Consider the following 20259-nt stretch of genomic DNA (forward strand, 5'->3'; position numbering starts at 1 on the left):
AGCTAAATACCTAATAAAAAATGGAAAAAAAAGTTCTTTAAAAAGGAAAAAAAATGGTTCCTAAACAGTTACAGCTGGGTTTAATATAATATATATATATATATATATATATATATATATATATATATATATATATATACATACCTGTATTGTAAGTCGTTATTTCTAGTTATAGAAGAAAAGATTGTGGGTCTTAACACAACTTAGTCATTTAGATAAGTGTGGGATTTACAGTTTAACAAGGAAAGTCATGTCTAATGAGTAGAAAATACTTTGTGAAATAGCTCCCAATTAAATTAGGCTGCTTGTCCTAGTCATTAAAATTCAGATAATGAGCTTGGATAATAGGGAGACCAAATCCTATCAGACAGCAAATTGAGAAACTTAGCTACAATGCTAATTCTAACACTAATAAATACTTTTACCCCAAAAATACATGTTGCAAATGGACTGGATAAAAGAATATCATACATGTTTTCTGATATTCTTTAAAGCCATTCCTTCCTTTCCCTATTATTTCCCTGTTATATACCATACTATGCAATGGAAAAGTAGGATTTAACTATGTCAAAAATTGTAAGACTGCACCAACAGAAAATAGTTAATAAATAAAAATTTAAATGTCAAAAAAAAAAACCTTCCCCAACCTACAGGAATAGATGGCCATAAAGGTACAAGAAGCCTATAGAACACCAAATAAATGGGACCAGAAAAGAAAATCCTCTCATCACATAATAATCAAAACACTAAATGCACAGAATAAAGAAAAATATTAAAAGCTTCAAGGGAAAATGGTCAAGTAACATAAATAGGTAGACCTATCAGAATTACACCAGACTTCTCAACAGAGATTATGAAAGCCAGAAGAGCCTGATCAGAGGTCATGCAGACTCTAAGAAAACACAAATGCCAACCCAGTATACTATACCCAGCAAAACTCTCAATCAACATAGATGGAGAAACCAAAATTTTGTTTTCCAGAAAAAAACCAAATTCAAACAGTATCTATCTATCTATCTATCTATCTATCTATCTATATATCTATCTATCTATCTATCTATCCAGCCATACAGAGGATCCTAGAAGGAAAACTCCAACAAAAGGTAGGTATTTGCACCAAAGAAAGGACAAGATATTAAGCATCTTACAACAAAACCAAAAAGGAGAGAACCACAAGCACATAAAGTCACCTACAAAAACAAACATATCAAGAAGCAACAGTCATCTCTCTTTAATATCTCTTAATATTAAAGAGTCTTCTCATATTCCACCTCTTTCATTAGGAAATTCCAAAGAGTAGGAAGTTTGTTTGCTATTTGGCCACATTAGTTTGAAAATTCCCAAGTTAAGACCTTTCCACTTCAGAATGACAACTTATAGGTGTGATTTATTTTATTTTATTTCATTTTATTTATTATTATATCTATGTACACTGTAGCTGTCTTCAGACACACCAGAAGAGGGCGTCACATCTCATTATGGATGGTTGTGAGCCATCATGTGGTTGCGGGGATTTGAACTTAGGACCTTCTGAAGATTAATCAGTGCTCTTAACTGCTGAGCCATCTCTCCAGCCCAGACAACTTAGGGTATATAATATAGACTATGTGTTCCAATAATTTACTAATGATTTCCTTTATTTGTAAATGCTATAGACTATTTTGACAGTATTGGAGTCAACTGGCAACCCATTCACCTCTTTCCTATATTATGAGGTTAAGCAGAAACTAGCTAGAGTGGAGCCCATGGTCAAATATGTTATTTTAATGACCTCATCTTAATCTGCTAAACAGCTATTAGCATGTGATAATAAGGAGATGAGGAACTATTAAAAGTCCTTTCCTTAAAAATCAAATTCATCTTCATTTGATGAGACATAATCTCCCCTAGAAAATTATTTGGGCAAAGGATGGCTGACATGATAGGTTTTTTAGGATTCTCAGCCTGATTCCACAAGGGAGAACACAGGGGCTTAGAATAAAAATAGCAGCATTCCACCCACTCCCACTTTCCAAGACATTTCTCATTGGGAGGAGGGTCACAAGAAATCCACCAAGTAATAATTTGACTTTGTCCTAAAAGTTACAGGGTTATCTGGTAATAGTAGATCTTTTCTCAAAAATTTCAAAGTCCTAAAGGAGGGAACTTTTTTCCTTTGGCATAGCTTAGTTAGGCAAGATACTCACCTCTAGGCCAATCAACTACAACCAAAAGACAGCATTAATAGATAAACTGTTCATCTCTGGACCAACACTGTGACCACAGAGGATCAGACTTTTAAAAAGTGGCACATCCTGTTTGAAATATATTTAGAAGGGGCATTAAAAAAAAAGATGTCTGTATTTATTTTATGTATGTGAGTACACTGTCACTCTTCTTTAGATAAACCAGAAGAGGGCATCAAATCACATTATAGATGGTTGTGAGCCAACATGTGGTTGCTGGGAATTGAACTCAGTGCTCTTAACAGCCGAGCCATCTCTCCAGCCCTGAAGGGGCATTTTTTTTTAATATAGGATCTCACTTTATAGCTCAGGTTGGCCTATAATTTATAGTGATCCTCCTGAGTGCTGAAATTAGAGGTGTGTACTATAAATCTTTATTAGCAATGCTTTGGTGCTTCCATGGTCCCAATGTAAAAAATAAAACATGTTAGACAAGTATTCTATCACTAAGCTATACTTCAGGCCTCATAAAAATATGTCTAATGGGTGAGGAACATATAATTTTAGGAAGAAAAAGCAAATGGCGTTTTTTATACTTTTGTTCTTATATGGAACAGTGACTACATGCTAGGTATTATGTTATATACTACGGAAACAACAAATGTACACAATGAACCTATTTTGAAATATTTACATTCTAGTATCTTTGAGGTACAAACTGTAAAACTAATATCAGAAACCATGAATGATGAATGCCTCAATTAAAGATTAGTTTGCTTCTTGTGTCTTTGCCTTTCTTGTGAACTCCTTATATAAATTTATATTAGTAAAACTCTTTCTTGTGTGACAAGACCTTTTCATAGGCAGATAAAATAAGGTTGGTGCTCCTCTTCCCCATATAGCTCTTCCATAGTTTACAATATCAATAAATATTTTTGAAAGATATTTCCTTATTATCATCACCTTATGTAAAAATCAAAGCAAATCTTGAGTTTTCAGTGGCTTTCCCATAATGTTAAAGAAGTCTACCCAGAAATGACAGTAAAAGAGAAAGAAATATAGAGTGAAATTGTGAGAAAAAAAATGATGCGAACGTATCACTTGGACCCAGCCACACCAAGTTTACTTCATGGAAATTTCCAGTTATATAAACAAAATTCAACATTACCTATACAAATCCCTGCACAGTAGAACAGTGTTTCAGAGTTTAAGTTTTAGGGTTGGCTGGGTCTACTTGTGGACCTGATTCCACTACTGGCAAGCACATGGTCTTGAACATATAAGTAATTATTGCTGATACTGTTATTAAATTTGAATACTTATATACAAAAGAATGGATAGAATTCAAGGTATGACATTGCTATGATTTAATCATGTCTCTCAGTTTCTTATGATGGAGACTTTGTCCCAGTGTAACAGTATTGAGATATTTAAGAAAGAAAGGTTAATTTTGGCTCATTGTTCCAAATGTTTACATCTATGATCACTTATTATATTATATTACATGGAGTAGTCACTATAGTTGATGCTCTTAGAACTTAGAACTATTAATTAAATAATCCTCTGACTTTGTAAGGGATCCAACTAAGTATTTTATTTTATAGTAATCCAAAATGGAGTAACATGCCCTTATTATCAAGAACATACTTCTTATTGTTCTACAACTAGAATGGCAGGGCAATAGGAGAGAATTTGACTTACCCTCAGAAGCTTTCCAGTAGGACACACCAACAGCATGAAGACTGACAGGATGAGAAGCCATGTTTTTAAGTGTAATGACCACTGTGTCATGAACCTCAGTCCAAATGGTAGGACCTAGCAAACCTGTTAAAATAAGATATCCCTCAAAGGTTACTTGAAGAATGACATACCAGAAATCCTGTCATTATAAAAGTAAGGGTTAAAGTCACAGCAGAAAACCCTATGGGTGGAACAACATTCTGAACTAACCAGTGCCGCCCCGGAGCTCGTGTCCCTAACTGCATATGTATCAGAGGATGGCCTAGTCAGCCATCAGTGGAAAGAGAGGCCCATTGGTCATGCAAACTTTATATGTCTCAGTGCAGGGGAATGCCAGGGCCGGGAAGTGGGAGTGGGTGGGTGGGGGAGTGGGGGGGTGTGGGGGGGACTTTTGGGATAGCACTGGAGATGTGAATGAAGAAAGTACCTAATAATAAATAAATAAAGAAATAAAAATAAAAAGATGTCATAAAAAAAAAAGTCACAGCAGAAGCTGATGAACAGCAGTTATGTTTTCCATTAACCCAAGTTTAGCCTCAGGGTTGTTCTGAGGAACTATTTCTGACAAACCTTTCAATGTATTCATTAATTTAACTATCTAGAAGAACAGCATTAAAAGCAAATAAAACAAATTCAAAAGTCTCAATAAATAAATAAATTTGGCATCGTTTAATAAAATGGCTGAATTAACATAAATGATTGGTAGAATAGAAAATAAGATTATAGAAGTATACAGGGAACATAATATGTAGGACCTTACTTATGTGAGGGGGAAAGGAAAAAAAAGTAGAAAGATCATAGGTGATTCCTATGATTGCATCTAGATTATCACAAGTTAGTTCATGACACAGAAATCAAGAAGAAATTAAGAGTTATAGTCTGTGGATATTTTTATAAGATGCCTCTAAATGGTTTATTGAATGAACTAAAGACAGTGGAGTAAAACTATGAAATACCTTTGTTTTTCCAAGATGACACAGTTTTTAACTGTATTCTGTGGAATTTCTCTTTCTTGAACTTTGACCAAGTCTCTAGTAATCATCCAGTATTAATAGGTGGTAATGGTTTTCCTTCTCAAGTGGCCTCCCTCCCATCTTGGAGTAGGGAACATACTAAGAATGTCTTACAAATAAATTCTCAAAAGTAAATCTTATATATTAGTAGCCTTCTTTCATACAGATTGCAGAGGAGTCATGGGCCAAAGGTTGATGAACCAGTTTGTGGCTACTACATGAAAAAAGGCTTAATTCTAAAGAGACAGCTCTTTAGAATTGAGAGTATTTCTTTCCTACAATTCTCAGCAACAATTCTTTTTTTTTCTCCTGTGGTCTTTTATTTGTGTTCTCTGATGATCATTTCCATAAAGGGTACTTTAAATTGTCCTTTCCATTTGCACTCAGCTCCTTTTTTAAAAAATTTTTATTAGGTATTTTCCTCATTTACATTTCCAATGCTATCCCAAAAGTCCCCCATACCCACCCCACCCCCACTCCCCTACCCACCCACTCCCCCTTTTTGGCCCTGGCATTCCCCTGTACTGGGGCATATAAAGTTTCTCAGCAACAATTCTAAGGCAGGTAATAATGGTGTTACTCAGTATTAGAACACTTGTTTAACATGTGCAAGGTCCTGGGTTGGATCTCTACCATTGATAAAAAACATTCCTAATGCAAAAAATATCTTAAGATCATGCTACAAGTTTATTTGACATTTAAGTGGAGATAAACAGTTGATATTTAGAGAAAGAGTCAAATAAATATAGAAGTGCAGTTATTAGAACATATATGAAAATTTAAAGCTACAAAACTGTAGAAGATAAAACTGGATTGAAGAGGGAAAGAGAAGGAAATAATCCAAGACCAAGCTTGTTGAAGCCAAGCAGTGGAGACAGAAAATACTGCCAGTTTATTTCCCTGAAGGTAGTTAAAGATACCTGGTTAAAGAATATAACCTTTGGTAACCACCCTCTGTAAGTGCAGTCCTGCCTGAGGTTAAGGATCCTTACTAGGAAATGCGGTGCCTAGTATCATAATTAGCACTCAATATTGTTTTCATTACCCATCCAGGGTGGCCTGGGCTTGGCAATGTTGAAAAGCTGGTCCTTGTACTCTACAAACACAGTCTTTTTATACATGATGGAGGTGTTGAATGGAAAAGATGTTGACATTCTAGGAAGAAATCTGGATAAAGAAAAGAAAATGTTATTCATTTTGAAGGACTTTGATTCCACTTCAAAAATCAGATGGAAACCCATTTTTTCATCCCATTCTCTTCTAATATCCATAAACAAATTAGAACTTGCAAATACATCCTGAAATTTCTTCCTTTTCTTCCCTATAATTATTGATTCAGATATTACCCTGCCTCTCCATAACAATTTTCTGCATGCAAAAGAAAGAACAAAAGTGAGGAAAATTCAGTAATTTTTTGTGTGTTTGTTTCAAAACTGTAAAATCAAGGTCAGCTTTTGCTCAAGCATTTACTGCATAAATCAAGACCTTTATCCATCCAAAGCCATAAAAGTCACATAAAGAGGAACAAAAGCTATCAGTATTTGAGCAATGTTACTTGAAAGTATTTTTTGTCTAATTTGGTTTGGACAATTTAATATCAGCTATTGTAAATGTATTTTTTAAAGTGGCAGTATTTCTCTATATCCCTGGCTAGCTCCCAAATGAATAAGACTGAGACTTCTACTTATTTAAACAAGCTTTACAGCACAAAACCTTGATCTATTCTCTAGCTACCTCCCAGCCAAAATCCCTGAGATGCTTGCATTTTATTATTGGTCTTGCCCTTTGGGTTTCAAATGTGTTCTCCCAGCATGTACCCTCTCACCCTCTCCATGTCTGAATACCCCTTCTTCTCCCTCTCTCCCTCCCCTGAATGTCAGAAGTCCCACCCTACTCTCTCCTCTGCCCAACCATTAGCTGATCAGCTTTTATTGACAATGCAGAAAATAAATGGTGAGTATTGTTTACACAAACTTGAAATAGGAGATATTTGGGATAAGCATTACAATGCCATGTCTAGATTGCAACAAGGTGTGGGGGCAGAGAAATTAGCATTTGAGTAATACAAGGATAATCTTTACACAGTGCACAAAAAGATTATGCCTACAAGCTATAAATGCATAAAAACACTAACCTCTAAACTTGGGCAGAGACCTGCTTATAAATCTGAAAACTTAAATGAAACAAGTGCATTACATATAAAGGTTAGGAACAAGGTTATAAGACCTCTTCCACTGGGGGTGGAGGGTAGGAGAAATAGCTCAGAGATTAAGAGCACTTGTTGCTTTGTCAGAGCAAGTTCAATTCCCAGCACTCACATAACCACCTCTCAATTGTCTGTAACTCCAGTTCCAGAGGATCCAATAGTCTCTTCTAACTTCTGCATACATGTGGTAAATATACATATACATTCAGGCAAAACACTCATACATATGAAATAAAATAAAATAAAATAACCTTTGTGAAACATGTAGACACCTAAACCATGGAGACACTATGGTGACCATGGGAAAATCCATCTGGGCACATACCATGACAGAGCTACCCAGTAGGTCCCTGTATTTGTTCCCTAAAAGATGTAACATACAGTATGGATGAGAAATGTGATGTCTTAATTCTTTTAGCAAAACATAGAACTGTGTCTGTCTGCCAATAGAGCAAATTCTGTCCTTCCCTGCCACACATGTGTGTGCAGGTCCTTTGTAGTCATCTAAAACATGAATCATAAGAAATGAGCAGTAGAAAGGAGAGAGTCTGAGACACTGGACAGAAGGCTGCACCCTTTCAGAGGGAAGTAAATGTAGAAGTAAAGGTTGGAAGGAGTAGCTGAAAGAAAGAGGCAGATTTCATAAGAAATACCTAACTGGGTGGTGGTAGTGGCACATGACTTTAATCCCAGCACTTGGGAGGCAGAGGCAGGCAGATCTCTAAGTTTGAGGCCAGCCTGTTCTACAGAGTAAGTTACATGATAGCCAGGGCTACAGAGAAAAATCTGTCTTGAAAAACAAAACAAAACATCTAGAAGGGATCTCACAAGTGATGACCATCTTTGGTTCCATTCACATAAAGAAAAAAAACCTGCTAGAAGAATAATTCATAGTCACAAATCCAGTCACAAAGGAAGACCTTAACAGTCCTCTGTTAGGATCTAGCAGTCAAATGTCTGAACTGATACTCTGTTTTTCAGAGACCTCTGTCAAGGACACTGACCAATCAGGGAAAGATGGAGCTTACCTCACTTCTATCATATTCTACTGGCCTGCTCTTCCACTTAGCCCCAAATTTCACTCCACTCCAGAGTTTCCAGGATACCTGAGAGCCAGTTGACTGGCTCTGTGAACAGAAGGCCTTGACAAAAGACATTCTATACTGGCTGTGGGCCAAAGGCCCAGGGTTGATAAGGAAGCTCTTCCAGTAAATAGAGTTTCTTTGAAGAAAAATGCATGGTAGAACTACATGGGTCAGAGGTCTAAACTAAGTGTAAAAGTTACAGGGGCCAGGGACCCTCTCATCCACTTTTGCCTCATCATACTTGTAGCCTTGCAGGAGATACCAGATGATGACCAGTTTCTGGGTAGAGGCACTCCCCTGGGCTTACAGACGGGTCAACATCATACACTGGTATAAGATAAAAATTGACTATTAATATACCACAACCCATTTGTTGGTGGCATTGGTATATAGTGGTAGAGGAAAAAATGCCTCAAATGGGCCGAACCTTAACCAGTTACTATTTAGTATACTGAAAGAGAAATTGCTCAGGATTCAGTTATATACAGACTATATGGCTGCTATATAAGATTATGTTCAAGCCGGGCATGGTGGCGCATGCCTTTAATCCCAGCACTTGGGAGGCTGAGACAGGTGGATTTCTGAGTTCGAGGCCAGCCTGGTCTACAAAGTGAGTTCCAGGACAGCCAGGAATATACAGAGAAACCCTGTCTCAAAAAACAAAACAAGGAGAAAAAAAAGACTATGTTCAGCAAGAAATGCCTTTGTTTTCTTGTCAGTAGCCTAGTAGAAAGGATTAAAAGATCAGTGACAAAGATTTCTGGAATAGAGACATACTAGTGAGTGTTCCAAAAGTAGAAAGATCTTCATACCACATGTCAGTGCTATACGAAAATTTCCATTGTTGAAGAAGCACAAAACAACATAGACAAAATATCATACAATCCATGCTATAGGCTAGCCTATTTACTGTTGCCACCTATTCCTAATATGCCAGCAACAGAAACCTATACTGAGTTCCTAATATGTCTGATTACCATGGAGACCAACCTGCTTCTCCATATCACATTAACTACTTTGGATCCATTCCATGCTAGAAATGACCATACTTCATTCTGATAATCAGACACAAATTATCTAGGTATTTGTTAGCCTTTCTTATGTGTAGTGTCTCCACTCACATGACTATCTGAAGCCTTACAGAGAATTAGAGTCTAGAATGTAAAGTCACACCAAGGAAACATTGTTCATACAAGGAAATGTGTTGGCAAGCTAATGGTCAAGGTATCTACTAGTTCTGTTTAACTCTCCCCATGAAGAATCTGTCAAAAGACAAAGATGAAGATCTAGCATGGAAGCTGGTCTCTGTGCTGATAGAATGGTAAAGGGGGAGGGGGTACATTCCCCTTGATTCACCAGACCCCCAGTGATCCACCTATGGAATTTATAATTCTCCTCTCTGACACAGTAAGCCAAGTGGGTTCAAAGGTCCCTGTACCAAAACTTCAAGTACCCTAATGAAATAGAAGCTAAGCCAGCTGCTTGAGAATTTATAGCTAATACTTGTGAAAGGAAGAACCAGCAAGTCAGAGGATGAATGCCTTCAATACTTACCCTCTGCAAGTATCTTGAGCAACAAAGAAGGGTACACCTAAGCATACTCTAATCTTATTCATCTCTAAAAATTTTCCACAGCATTGGTCTTGGCTATGTGTATTTCTGTCACTATTATATGTCTGTATCATTGAGTTTATTCTCCCTCTAGTTCATTCTCTTTACTCCCTTGCATGCTCTTTCATACTCGACAACACATCTCTAGTTTGTTACCTTTATCTTTTTTTCTATTTCATTTTCTTAGTTCTACTAAGTATGTTCTACCTATTTTCTTCAAATATTTTGATGTTTGTGAAGAATTCTCACATCCATATCCAGAGATAGGTAACTACCACGGTGCTTTTATTTTAAACATTTCTGACTTTTAAGACAAAAGATGGATACACAAGAGAGCTGTGTGTGAGTGTGTGTGTGTGATGGTCCATGATTATAATCTCAGCATTTAGGAGTCAAAAGCAGGAAGATCACTGGGAGTTTACAACCAGCCTAATTTCCATTGTTCCAGGACATTCAGGACAACCAAAATGAGACCCTGTCTTAAGAAAATACAAGGAAAAAAAAAAGATAAGAAAATATACAGAGAAAGTTTTCTAGGGAAAGCTCTTAGATGAGCACACAAAGCAAAAATCAAAAGCACGCAGAAGAAACACTTTTTCCTTCTCTGAAGAAGCTAGAAAAAATGAAAGTTCCAGGACAAGCAAGCTGTGGTTCAATTTAGAATTCTATTTAAAGTGACATAGTAGATATGTATTAAGTATTATCAGAATGAGTTACTGAGTTCTAGGATAAGTCTGTACCAGACAACATATAGCTCCCCAGCCTGAGACATTCTCAGAGTATTTCCCACTGTAACCGAAACAGGATTTACTTGCTAGCCTCAGCTTCAGTGACAGTAAGTGGCAGTGTTCCAAGGTTCACAAATTTTGTTTCCTCCTAACTTTTGTGCTTCCCTTGGAATTTGATATATAATTCTGCCAAAATGTACTTGGCAATAATTATTCCTGACATGAATTGTTGTTTCACTTTTTTATCTAAAACCAGCTGGAAAACCCATTATATTTTCTGACTCTTGCTTAGAAGAGGCTGAGCAGCTGCAGGAACAGATAATATAAATTTGAATCCCCTTAGCTGTTTATTTCAAACTTTGGCAGAGTCCGTCAGGATGTGTTTAGAGTCAGCTTATCCTGTTGTCAAAATAACTTAGATTATAAAATTGTATTATTAAAACAAAAATTCTCATTTTTTTCTGGTAAATACATGTGACTTCCTGCATAATAAAAAGCTAATGAATTATTTACTATATGGGATTCACTTTAAGAGTGTGTAATATATGTGTGTACTATCTCCCTCTCTCCTTCTCTCCTTCTCCCTGCCCTCCACTCTGTGTGTGAATATGGAAGTCAGAATTTGTTGTTTGGTGTTTTCTTTATCTCTATACCTTTTTAAAAAATCTTTATTATGTGTTTGTATCTGTGTGAGTATATGCTACATAAGTGCAGGTACTTGCAGAAACCAGAAGACAGCTTTGCATCCCTAAGACCTAGAGCCACAGGTGGCTGTGAGCCATCATGTGAGTGCTGGAAACTGAACGTGGGTCCTGTCCAAGAGCAGAAACAACTAAAGCACTGAGTCATCTCTCAGGATTCGACCTTATTTTTTGACACTGAACCTGGAGCTTACTGATTCAGATAGGCTGACTATATGGTAAAGTTCCAGGGATCTGTCTGCCTCTGCTTCCCCAGTGCTAGAATCTTTTACGTGGTTGCTAGTGATATGAACTCAGTTCTTCATGTTTGTAAAGAAAGTGCTTTAATGTTTCAGTCATTTCTCAACCCTCCTCAATTCAATTTTATAGTCAAAGTATTATTCGTTGTGCCAGGCCACTAGATTGCCATTATATAACACACACACACACACACACACACATACACACACACACACACACACACACACACACACGGTACACAAATATATAGCCTCTTTTGGACTTTCTTCAGGGTGCTATGCCTCAACTTCTCTGCATGACCCCTTTAATCCTGTGCCTCCAACTGCTACTGAGGCTGCATCCATGAACCCTTTATGTCTTTAAAACTAGTACTACCCGGGAAACTCTTTCACTACCAAGTTCAGCTGCCTGTATGGGGTACAATCTTGGCTTCCTATGGAGCACAGCTTCTATGTGCTGACTCTGAGGAAATATTTCCCACATGATTTTTACCTTAATGATGAATCTCTTCCTAATCACCAATTTCTCATCTCCAGCTAACCAGCACCAATTTCTCAGTAACACAAAGGTTTCACTTTAATGATGCTGGTCTCTTCAGCTCTAGCTGACCAGAACCAGATTCTTAATTCAAAATGTGTAACAGCTTGATAGAGTCTTTAAATGACTCTTAAATTTTCCTCTGGATCTTTATAATCCAGGCCTCCACCTGCTGCATTTCTCTTAACATACTTAACTTTCACAGTCCCAGAGAACAGTTTACCAAGGTCTGAACACTCAGTGACTTTTCTAGACCAAAGTTCCAAAGTCCTTCCATGATCCTACCCAGAACAACAGTCAGGTCTGTCACAGGAATGCCCCACAATCCTGGTACCAATATCTTAGTTAGGGTTTTTATTAACATGATGAAACACCATGATCCAAAATAACTTGGGGGGGGAAGAAATTTATTTGGCTTACATTTCCACAACACTATTCATTATTGAATTAAGTTACAACAGGAACTCAACTAGGGCAGGAACTTGGAGCAGGAGCTGCTGCAGAAGCCATAGAGGAGTTCTGCATACTAGCATACTTTTTCTGGCTTGCTCAGCCTGCTTTCTTAGAGAACCCAGGACAACTAGCCTAGTAGTAGAAAGATTGCAAGAGCCAGAGGATCATGGACTTTGCTGTGAGACTGTGTCCCCTAGTAATATCACCAACATAACCTCTCAAATGTAAGCTGAACAAGGGTGATACCAATACATATGCCAAAGTGGATGGGGAAACGCTCAGGAGGTCTTACCACTACACTAATTACTACAAGTAACTAAGGAATGCTGAGAGAGGTAGAAATAGTCTTTCCTAGAAAAGAACACACTAACTATCCAATGGTTAGCCCTGAAAACATACATACAGACTGAGGTTTTATATATATATATATATATATACATACACACACACACATATATCTAAGCAATGAAAATTAATTAAAAAATAGGCTATAAATTTGAAAGAACAATATAATGGAGAATTTAGATGGAGGAAAGGGAAGGAAGAAATGTTGTAACCATATTAGAATCAAAGAAAGTTTAAAAGTAGGTCTTTAAAAAAAAAAGAATATGAACAGGACTGGAGAGATGGCTCAGCAGTTCAGAGCACTGACTGATTTTCCAGAAGTGCTGCGTTCAATTCCCAGCAACCTCACAACCATCTGTAATGGGATTCGATACCCTTCTCTAGTGTGTCTGAAAACAGCTACAGTGCACTCACATATATAAAATAAGTACATAATATCTCTTAAAAAATAAACAACCCAATTTTAAAAGAAGGCTGTGGAAGTGAACAGAGTTCTCATGAGAAGAAATAAAAAAGCTAATAAACACTTTTAAAAGTGTTTAACATTATTAGCAACTAGAGAAATGAAAATGAAAATTACTTTGAGATTCCTTCTCATCCCAATTAGAATGACTATTACCATCAAAATAAGTAAATAAATAAATAAATAAATGGACAATAAGTTCTGGTGAGGATGTGGGAAAAGAGGAACCCTTATTTATGGAGTGTAAACTGGTGAAGCCACTTTGGAAATCAGTGTGGAGGTTTTCACAAAGCTACAAACAGAACTACAATATGAGCCAGGTATGCCACTACTAGATATATGCCTAAAAAACTCCATATTCTACTATGGAGGTTTTGCATATCCATGCCCATTACTGCTTTATTCACAATACCAAAGAAATGGAATTAACCTAGATAGCAATCAAATGATGAATGGATAATGAAAATGTAGTGTGTATATGCAAGGAACTATATGAGCTCTGGACACCCCAAGACCAAATTCTCAGCACAAAGGATCTTTATTTTCCCCAGAAGGACAAAGAGCAGGGAACGAAAGACAAGACAGGAGATAGAGGAGAAGGTAGAAGGGGAAAGAAACATGGGAGAGGTTTAAGATGTATTTGTCCTGGAATTATGGGTGGACAAGGACTGCTGCTGGATAGAGGAGACACATGTGGCACATAGGCAAAGGGCAGTTCATAAAGGTAAAATGGGAAACCCTGTGTTAGGATGAGGTGCTTAATTTTAATTGGGCATGTTAATTAGGTGAGCCAAAGGGGGATTTTGATCGCTGGACTTCAATACTTTGAAGGCTGAACCTTGGTAGTCAGCCTCAGGAAGAGGAAGTGGCCAAATAAGGAAATAGACCTTGATGACTAGCTTTAGGAATGTAAGCTAATAGCTTTTAGTAAGGCAGAGGGAATGGGAGACAAGGGCAAGGCCTGCCAGAGTCATGTTTGCCATGCCAAGGCTGGCCAGAGTCTTTCAATATATACAATGGAATTCAATTTAACTGTAAAGAAAAACAAAACAAAACCATGAAAGTTACAAGTAAATGGATGAAGATGGAACACAGAAAGAGAAATGTCACATGTTCTCTCTTATTTGTGGATCTTAGCTCTGAATCTTTAGGTTTGATTCTGTAACTTGGACTATCTGAGGAAGCCAAAAAATAAACAGAGACCACTGGGGAAGGGGGACAGAAGGAGCTCTAGAAATAGGGATGGCAGAACATAGTGGTAAAGAAAAACTGGAGGGGAGGCTTTCTAGTTGTTAGTTGGGAGGACTCTAAGAGAAGCCCCAAAACAATATAGGCTATTGTCATTGCTCTTGGCTACAGGCCAAATTATGAAGATAACATACTATTGTTGAAGACATCACATGCTTTGGTCATAGAAGTTGAGAGGAATTCAGCTAGTACTAACCTGGAAACCCCCTCCTTGTGGGTTAGCATTCATAGTGTCAGAAGGTGCTATGCAAGCTACCAACAGGGATAAGTTATCAGTTCTACCCAATGTAAAGCCCAAGAACCACAACAATGATGAGACCAGCAAGATGCCTCAATAGTTTAATAGTAGCACTTGTGTCTTAGAGGTAAACAACAGCTGTCTAACTAGATCTAAAATCTGTTCAGTTGAAGGGAATTCATTGCCTTGCCAAGAACCTCTGGCTAAAGAGATAACAGGCCCTACAGGAAGATCTACTACTACCCTACCACTAAAGTAATATAGTTTCCATCTGCCTTCTAAATACCCATCCTTATACCATAGGTAAGTACAGCTCTGATATCTCAAGCTTCTTTGTGCAAGAGACAGAGTCTATTAGAGAGAGCCACAACTAGTCAAAATGTAGAGAATAGGTGGCCATGGGGACCAGACCCAAATGGGAAATCTGTAATAAAGTATATCTAGGACTTAGGAAACATAATGGAAAAGTAGACAGAAAGATTATAAGAGACTAAGGACCAGAATGACTGTTTTGGGATAGTGTCTTCTGGGCAGAACAGGCATTCTGTACCAATGGACACATAAATTTGAGAGGAAATATTTGGGGGTGCATGAGAAAGTCGGAAGGGCAAATAGGGGGTAAAAATGATGCAAATAAAATTTACTCATGTATAAAATCCTCAAATTAAAAAACAACTCAGAAATGTTAAATTTTGTGGTGCATACCTGTTATTTCAGAACTCAAGAGGTAGAGACATGAGGATCAGAAGTTCAAAGTCATCTTTATCATCTACATAATAAGTTGGAAGCCAATATGGGCTACATGCAATCCTGTCTCAAATAAAATAAAACCTCCAAATTCATTCTTTTAAAGAACTACCACAAACAAAACAGGGAAATTTTTGGCAAGCTTATTCACAAATAACTAGCAAAGACACAGGAATTTAAGGGCGTGTAACTACAGACAATTTAAAGATTCATGAAAAAGTAAAACACTGTAGCAAAGCAATTGTTAAAACTAAAAGAGCTTTCCACTGGAAATGTTATCAACACTATCCTAAATCTCACTGGGGACAAATGGAATCATAAGTAAGTCTTGCCTAATTTTTAAATAACAGAGAATTCTATAGAAAAGGATGGAATACTCACCAATTTATATGATAAATTAAACCAAACTTTAATACCAAAACTCACTAATGATGATTAAAAATAAAGCTAGAGAGGTGAATGTGGTGGTGCAATTATGATAGGCTATTTACACAGATGGAAGTCAAGCTAAATAGATCACTCTCTAGATACCATTCAAAATAAATGTCAAGATAAATTAGAGTCAAAAATACTAAATTCTTACAACAAAATCTAGAAGGACATACATATAACCTTGAGGTGTGAAAGACATTTTAACCAACACTGTCAAAACTAAGGATGTGAAAAATTAATATTTGACTATAAAAATTAAGTGTTTTCATAAGTAAGTTATAAAGTAAGGCAAGAGATAGATAATCTTAGGAGAAATTATAATATAAATAAAGGATAATGAATACATGTAATAAGTGTTTTTGCAGCTAAAAAAAATGGAAGACCCCAAAGAAATATGGGTGAAACATAAAAAAAGTAAAGTCTGAAAAATTAACTCTGATAGCCAACACGCATTTTAAAAGATGATGAATCTCATTACAAATAAAATATTACAATTAAAGATACAATATTCTATGCTTATAAGACTGGAAAAAATTAAGCAATAATGTTAGACTTATTCCTGATGCAAATGCAGAGGTAAGTATAATCCCATGCTCTGAAGATCAAAATGCATGAAGAGTCTTGAACGTTCTAAAAATTTAAACTAAAACAGCTGATTGTGGTGGCTCATACCTTTAATCCCAAACTTAGGAAGCAGAGGCAAGTGGATATTTTGGAGTTCTGGGCCATTCTGGTCTTCATAGTGAGTCCCAGGCCAGCCAGAGATATAAAGACAAAACAAAAGAAAAAACTAAAACAGAACTATGTCCTTTGTTCCAGCAAGATACCACCAGATAATCTATTCACTAAAATAACAGTAATGTGTCTGGGATTTTATCTCAATGATAAAGCATTCATAAATAAAACAGGAGACCCGAAGTACCACAAAATGAGTGAATTGGTGAGTTAATGAACACAGTACATAACAATATATGATAAAGACCCTCTCCATTCCAAATGGTAATGAGATGAATGTGTTTATTTTTTTTGTGTAGATGTGTACTTTTGTGTAGAAATAATGTGTGTAACAACAACATTGTAAAAGTTAAAAATTACTGACTGGACCCCTTAGTCTACGCAGTCTAATTGCTTAGAATGTCTTTTCCCTACCACCCTCTCACACACATACACACAAACAAACACACACAGAGTTTTGATTAGTAATTATTAATTTTATAAAAATGGAATATTATACATAATTTATATGCTTTTACACTAAGAAACACCTAGTAGACTTTTCTCCATGTCAGTAGAAACAACCTTAATTCATCATTTGTAATATATGTATGAGTTGGGTCATACAAATAAACACAGTCAAAATCACATCTTCACAATGTTGCACTTGACAGAGGATTTTTACCTTGAGTCTGTATGCAGCACACTGAGCAGATCACTCTGAATATAGTTCCAGGACAATTCCACTGCACCAAGGTAGTATCTTCTGATGGCACTAGAGCAGAAATTGAAAAGGCTCAGAAAGAAGCAAGCGAAGAGTGCTATTTGCATGGCTTTTATTACTAGAAAATGTTCAACTAAAGAAATGAAAATTTAACTCTTCTCTAAAATAACTTTAGCTTTTAAGAACAAAAAGAAAATGTAATGATTTAGTAAAAAGTCCTAAATATTTTGCAGAGCATTTTCTGGAAGTTTATCTACTGTGAGTGAAAGTAGCATTAGCACAAAACAGATCTGAAAGGATTACTTCCTTTTGGGTAGTAGGAAGCAGGCACAGGAAAACTGGAATAGGAAGAGTGGCTGAGCTAAGGCTTAACCCATTTCCTGCTGGGTGCATCCTAACAAGTTTGAATCCTTAAGAAAAGGAACAGAATACTGAGGAGGGGCGTTCAGGTGTATTTAAATTCCTAGCCTATTCTAAAAGACTGTTCCTTGGTACCTGTAGCAAAGAAACTCTAGATAGTGAAGATTCTGGAGTCTGCATGGAATGTAAAAGCTTCCACTTTGGGATTCACCAGATTCCAGCCTACTTTCTCCGCAGAAACTTTCCAGCTGCCCACATGGCCTAGAGATCCAGATAGGATACCTGTACCATATGTTTTATTTGCTGTTGCTTTTTTATTAATGATTACTATGGGAGGCCCCAGGTAGTCATAGGCAGAGCTACTCTTGGACAGGTGTTCTTGAATTGTATAAGAAAATAGGCGGATCAAGACATAATGATCAGTCAGTAAGCAATGTTCCTCCATGATCTCTGATTCAGTTCTGGCACCCAGGTTCCTGCCCTTTTGAGATTCTGTCCTCATTTCCATCAGTGAAATTGATTAGTGAATTGTTTATTACATGGAAGTATAAGTTGAAATAAACCCTGTTGCTTTTGGTCATGGTGTTTTATTACAGCCAGAGAAACTTTAACTAAGACACCCTCCCTCCTCAAAAAGCTGGAAACAAACTTATCATATGACCCAGCTATATCACTCTTGGGCATACATCTAAAAGGATTGTACATTCCACTATAGAGATACTTGTATATCCATATTCATTGCCATTCAATTCATAATTGAATGAAAAAGGAAAGAGCCAACATCCACCAACTGAAGAATGGATAATGAAAATGTGGTACATTCACACAATGGAATATTTATTACTCAGCTGTAAAGAAAAATGAAATTAAATTTGCAGGTAAATGGATAGAGCTGGAAATAATCATTCTCCATAAGGTAACCTAGACCCAGAAAAACAAATGCCTCAGATTCTCTCTCACATGTGAATGCTAACTCTGAATCTTTAGATATCTGTCTTAAATTGGAGTATCCATAGAGATCAGGAAACTAGCAAGGGGCCAACAAGGGAAGGCAGATTTCAAGGGAAATGGGATATACTGCAGTTGATATGAAAAGGGAACAGGAGAAGTTGAAGGGTTACGTGGGGTAAGGATAGGAGGGCAGGAGAGAGAAGTGAGTATGGGTAGTGATTATTAACACTAAAGATACTTGAAAAAAATATGAAAACCTACTACTGTAGAAGCTTTTTAAATAAAATATACATGTATACATATATAAGAATTTAAATGGAGTTACCCCTACATCAGGATGACAATGTCCCTACTAAACACTGCAGGGTAACAAATATAAAGCCCAGTGCCAGGAATGGGTCACCTCTTTTGGAGTTTGTTGGCTCCATAAACCCCCAAACATTATAAGGTACTGCCAATTTTTTGGCAATCTACAGAACTTCATGGTTAAGATCGTATTGCTGATGACACAACATAGTTGAGTCATAAAACATGGGGAAATCAAGCTGGCACTGACAAGATTTCACAGTGCTGGAAGGTTACATGTGTGCTATTTGGGGTGACAAGTTATTGACAGTCTTACAAAGCATCTAAGAACCCTGTGAGGTACTATATAATGACTGATATGTCAAAATAGCCTCATTGCTATGGTAGTGGCATAAATATAGTAGGAGTAACTAATCACTTCATGTTTGTATTTAAGGCCCACTCCACAGGATAGAACCGATACCTGTTAGAAAGCCAAAACCCCATGGCTGCCTAAGTCATAGGGAAGAACTGCTTTCCTAAATGGACACAAAAATAAACTGTCTCCTCCCAATTTTTTTTACTATTATACCGATAAAATAGGGGATCTTTCACTCCTCATCTAAGAATCTTCTTTTTTCTAATAGACTCACAACTAGTATATGTACAGAGGATAAGAGGCAATAAAGTGCTCAATTCTAATTGAGATATTTGTATCACTCCCCTCTCCAGTCCCAAGGGATCGGAAGTCCTGTTTGGCCTCAGGTACTGCGTACACGTGCTGTACTCAAACACATGCAAATACTCATATACACAAAGTTAAAAAAAAAACTTTAAAGCGGAAGAAGCAGCAGTCATAATACAAGTGTACATTATTAAGTGGTTGGAATGCTTTTAAAAAGTGTAAGATGTGTTTTCCTGAACTTAAACAGCCTTGAAATTAATGTCAGAATTAACATAAGTTCATTGTTTACATAAATATGCAAAATCTAAAATAAATTAAAAAAAATAAAGGTGAGATAAACTCTGTCACCACCAAGGCAGAGAAGCTTTCTGCACACGTAGCAAGCATTCATTCCTCTGCGCAAGTGTGGGGCTGCAGCTGAGGTGGTTGTAGCAGCTGCTCCAGGACAGGAAAGATGTCTAATGGGACCAGGCCCCGCTGTCTCCGACTGCCAAGGGACTGGAAATATCTGCCCCCCCACCCCCTGCCGGAAGCCAGCTGCGGATGACTAACGCCTGTTCCTGGTCTCGTGGTCTGAAGCTGTGTCAT

The 20259-nt window shown here is 37.0% G+C and overlaps 1 protein-coding gene across 7 annotated transcripts in view; it reads right to left on the bottom strand.

Moving 5' to 3' along the window:
• Positions 1–20259, bottom strand: part of F8 (coagulation factor VIII) — a 212395-nt gene that overhangs the window by 191792 nt on the left and 344 nt on the right. For 3 of the 7 annotated variants that reach the window (NM_001161374.1, NM_001161373.1, NM_007977.2), the window contains exons 1-3: positions 17352–17906; positions 5964–6085; positions 3867–3989 (exon numbers count right to left, since the gene is read on the bottom strand). In NM_001161374.1, the coding sequence (NP_001154846.1) occupies positions 3867–3989; positions 5964–6085; positions 17352–17497 (391 nt within the window). In that variant the 5' untranslated portion in view covers positions 17498–17906. Of the gene's footprint in view, positions 1–3866; positions 3990–5963; positions 6086–17351; positions 20256–20259 lie in introns of those variants that run through there. The other 4 variants (XM_006527792.4, XM_006527791.4, XM_006527790.4 and 1 more) reach the window with 4 other exon arrangements.

This window comes from Mus musculus, chromosome X, assembly GCF_000001635.26.
Source record: "Mus musculus strain C57BL/6J chromosome X, GRCm38.p6 C57BL/6J".
Classification (NCBI taxonomy): domain Eukaryota; kingdom Metazoa; phylum Chordata; class Mammalia; order Rodentia; family Muridae; genus Mus; species Mus musculus.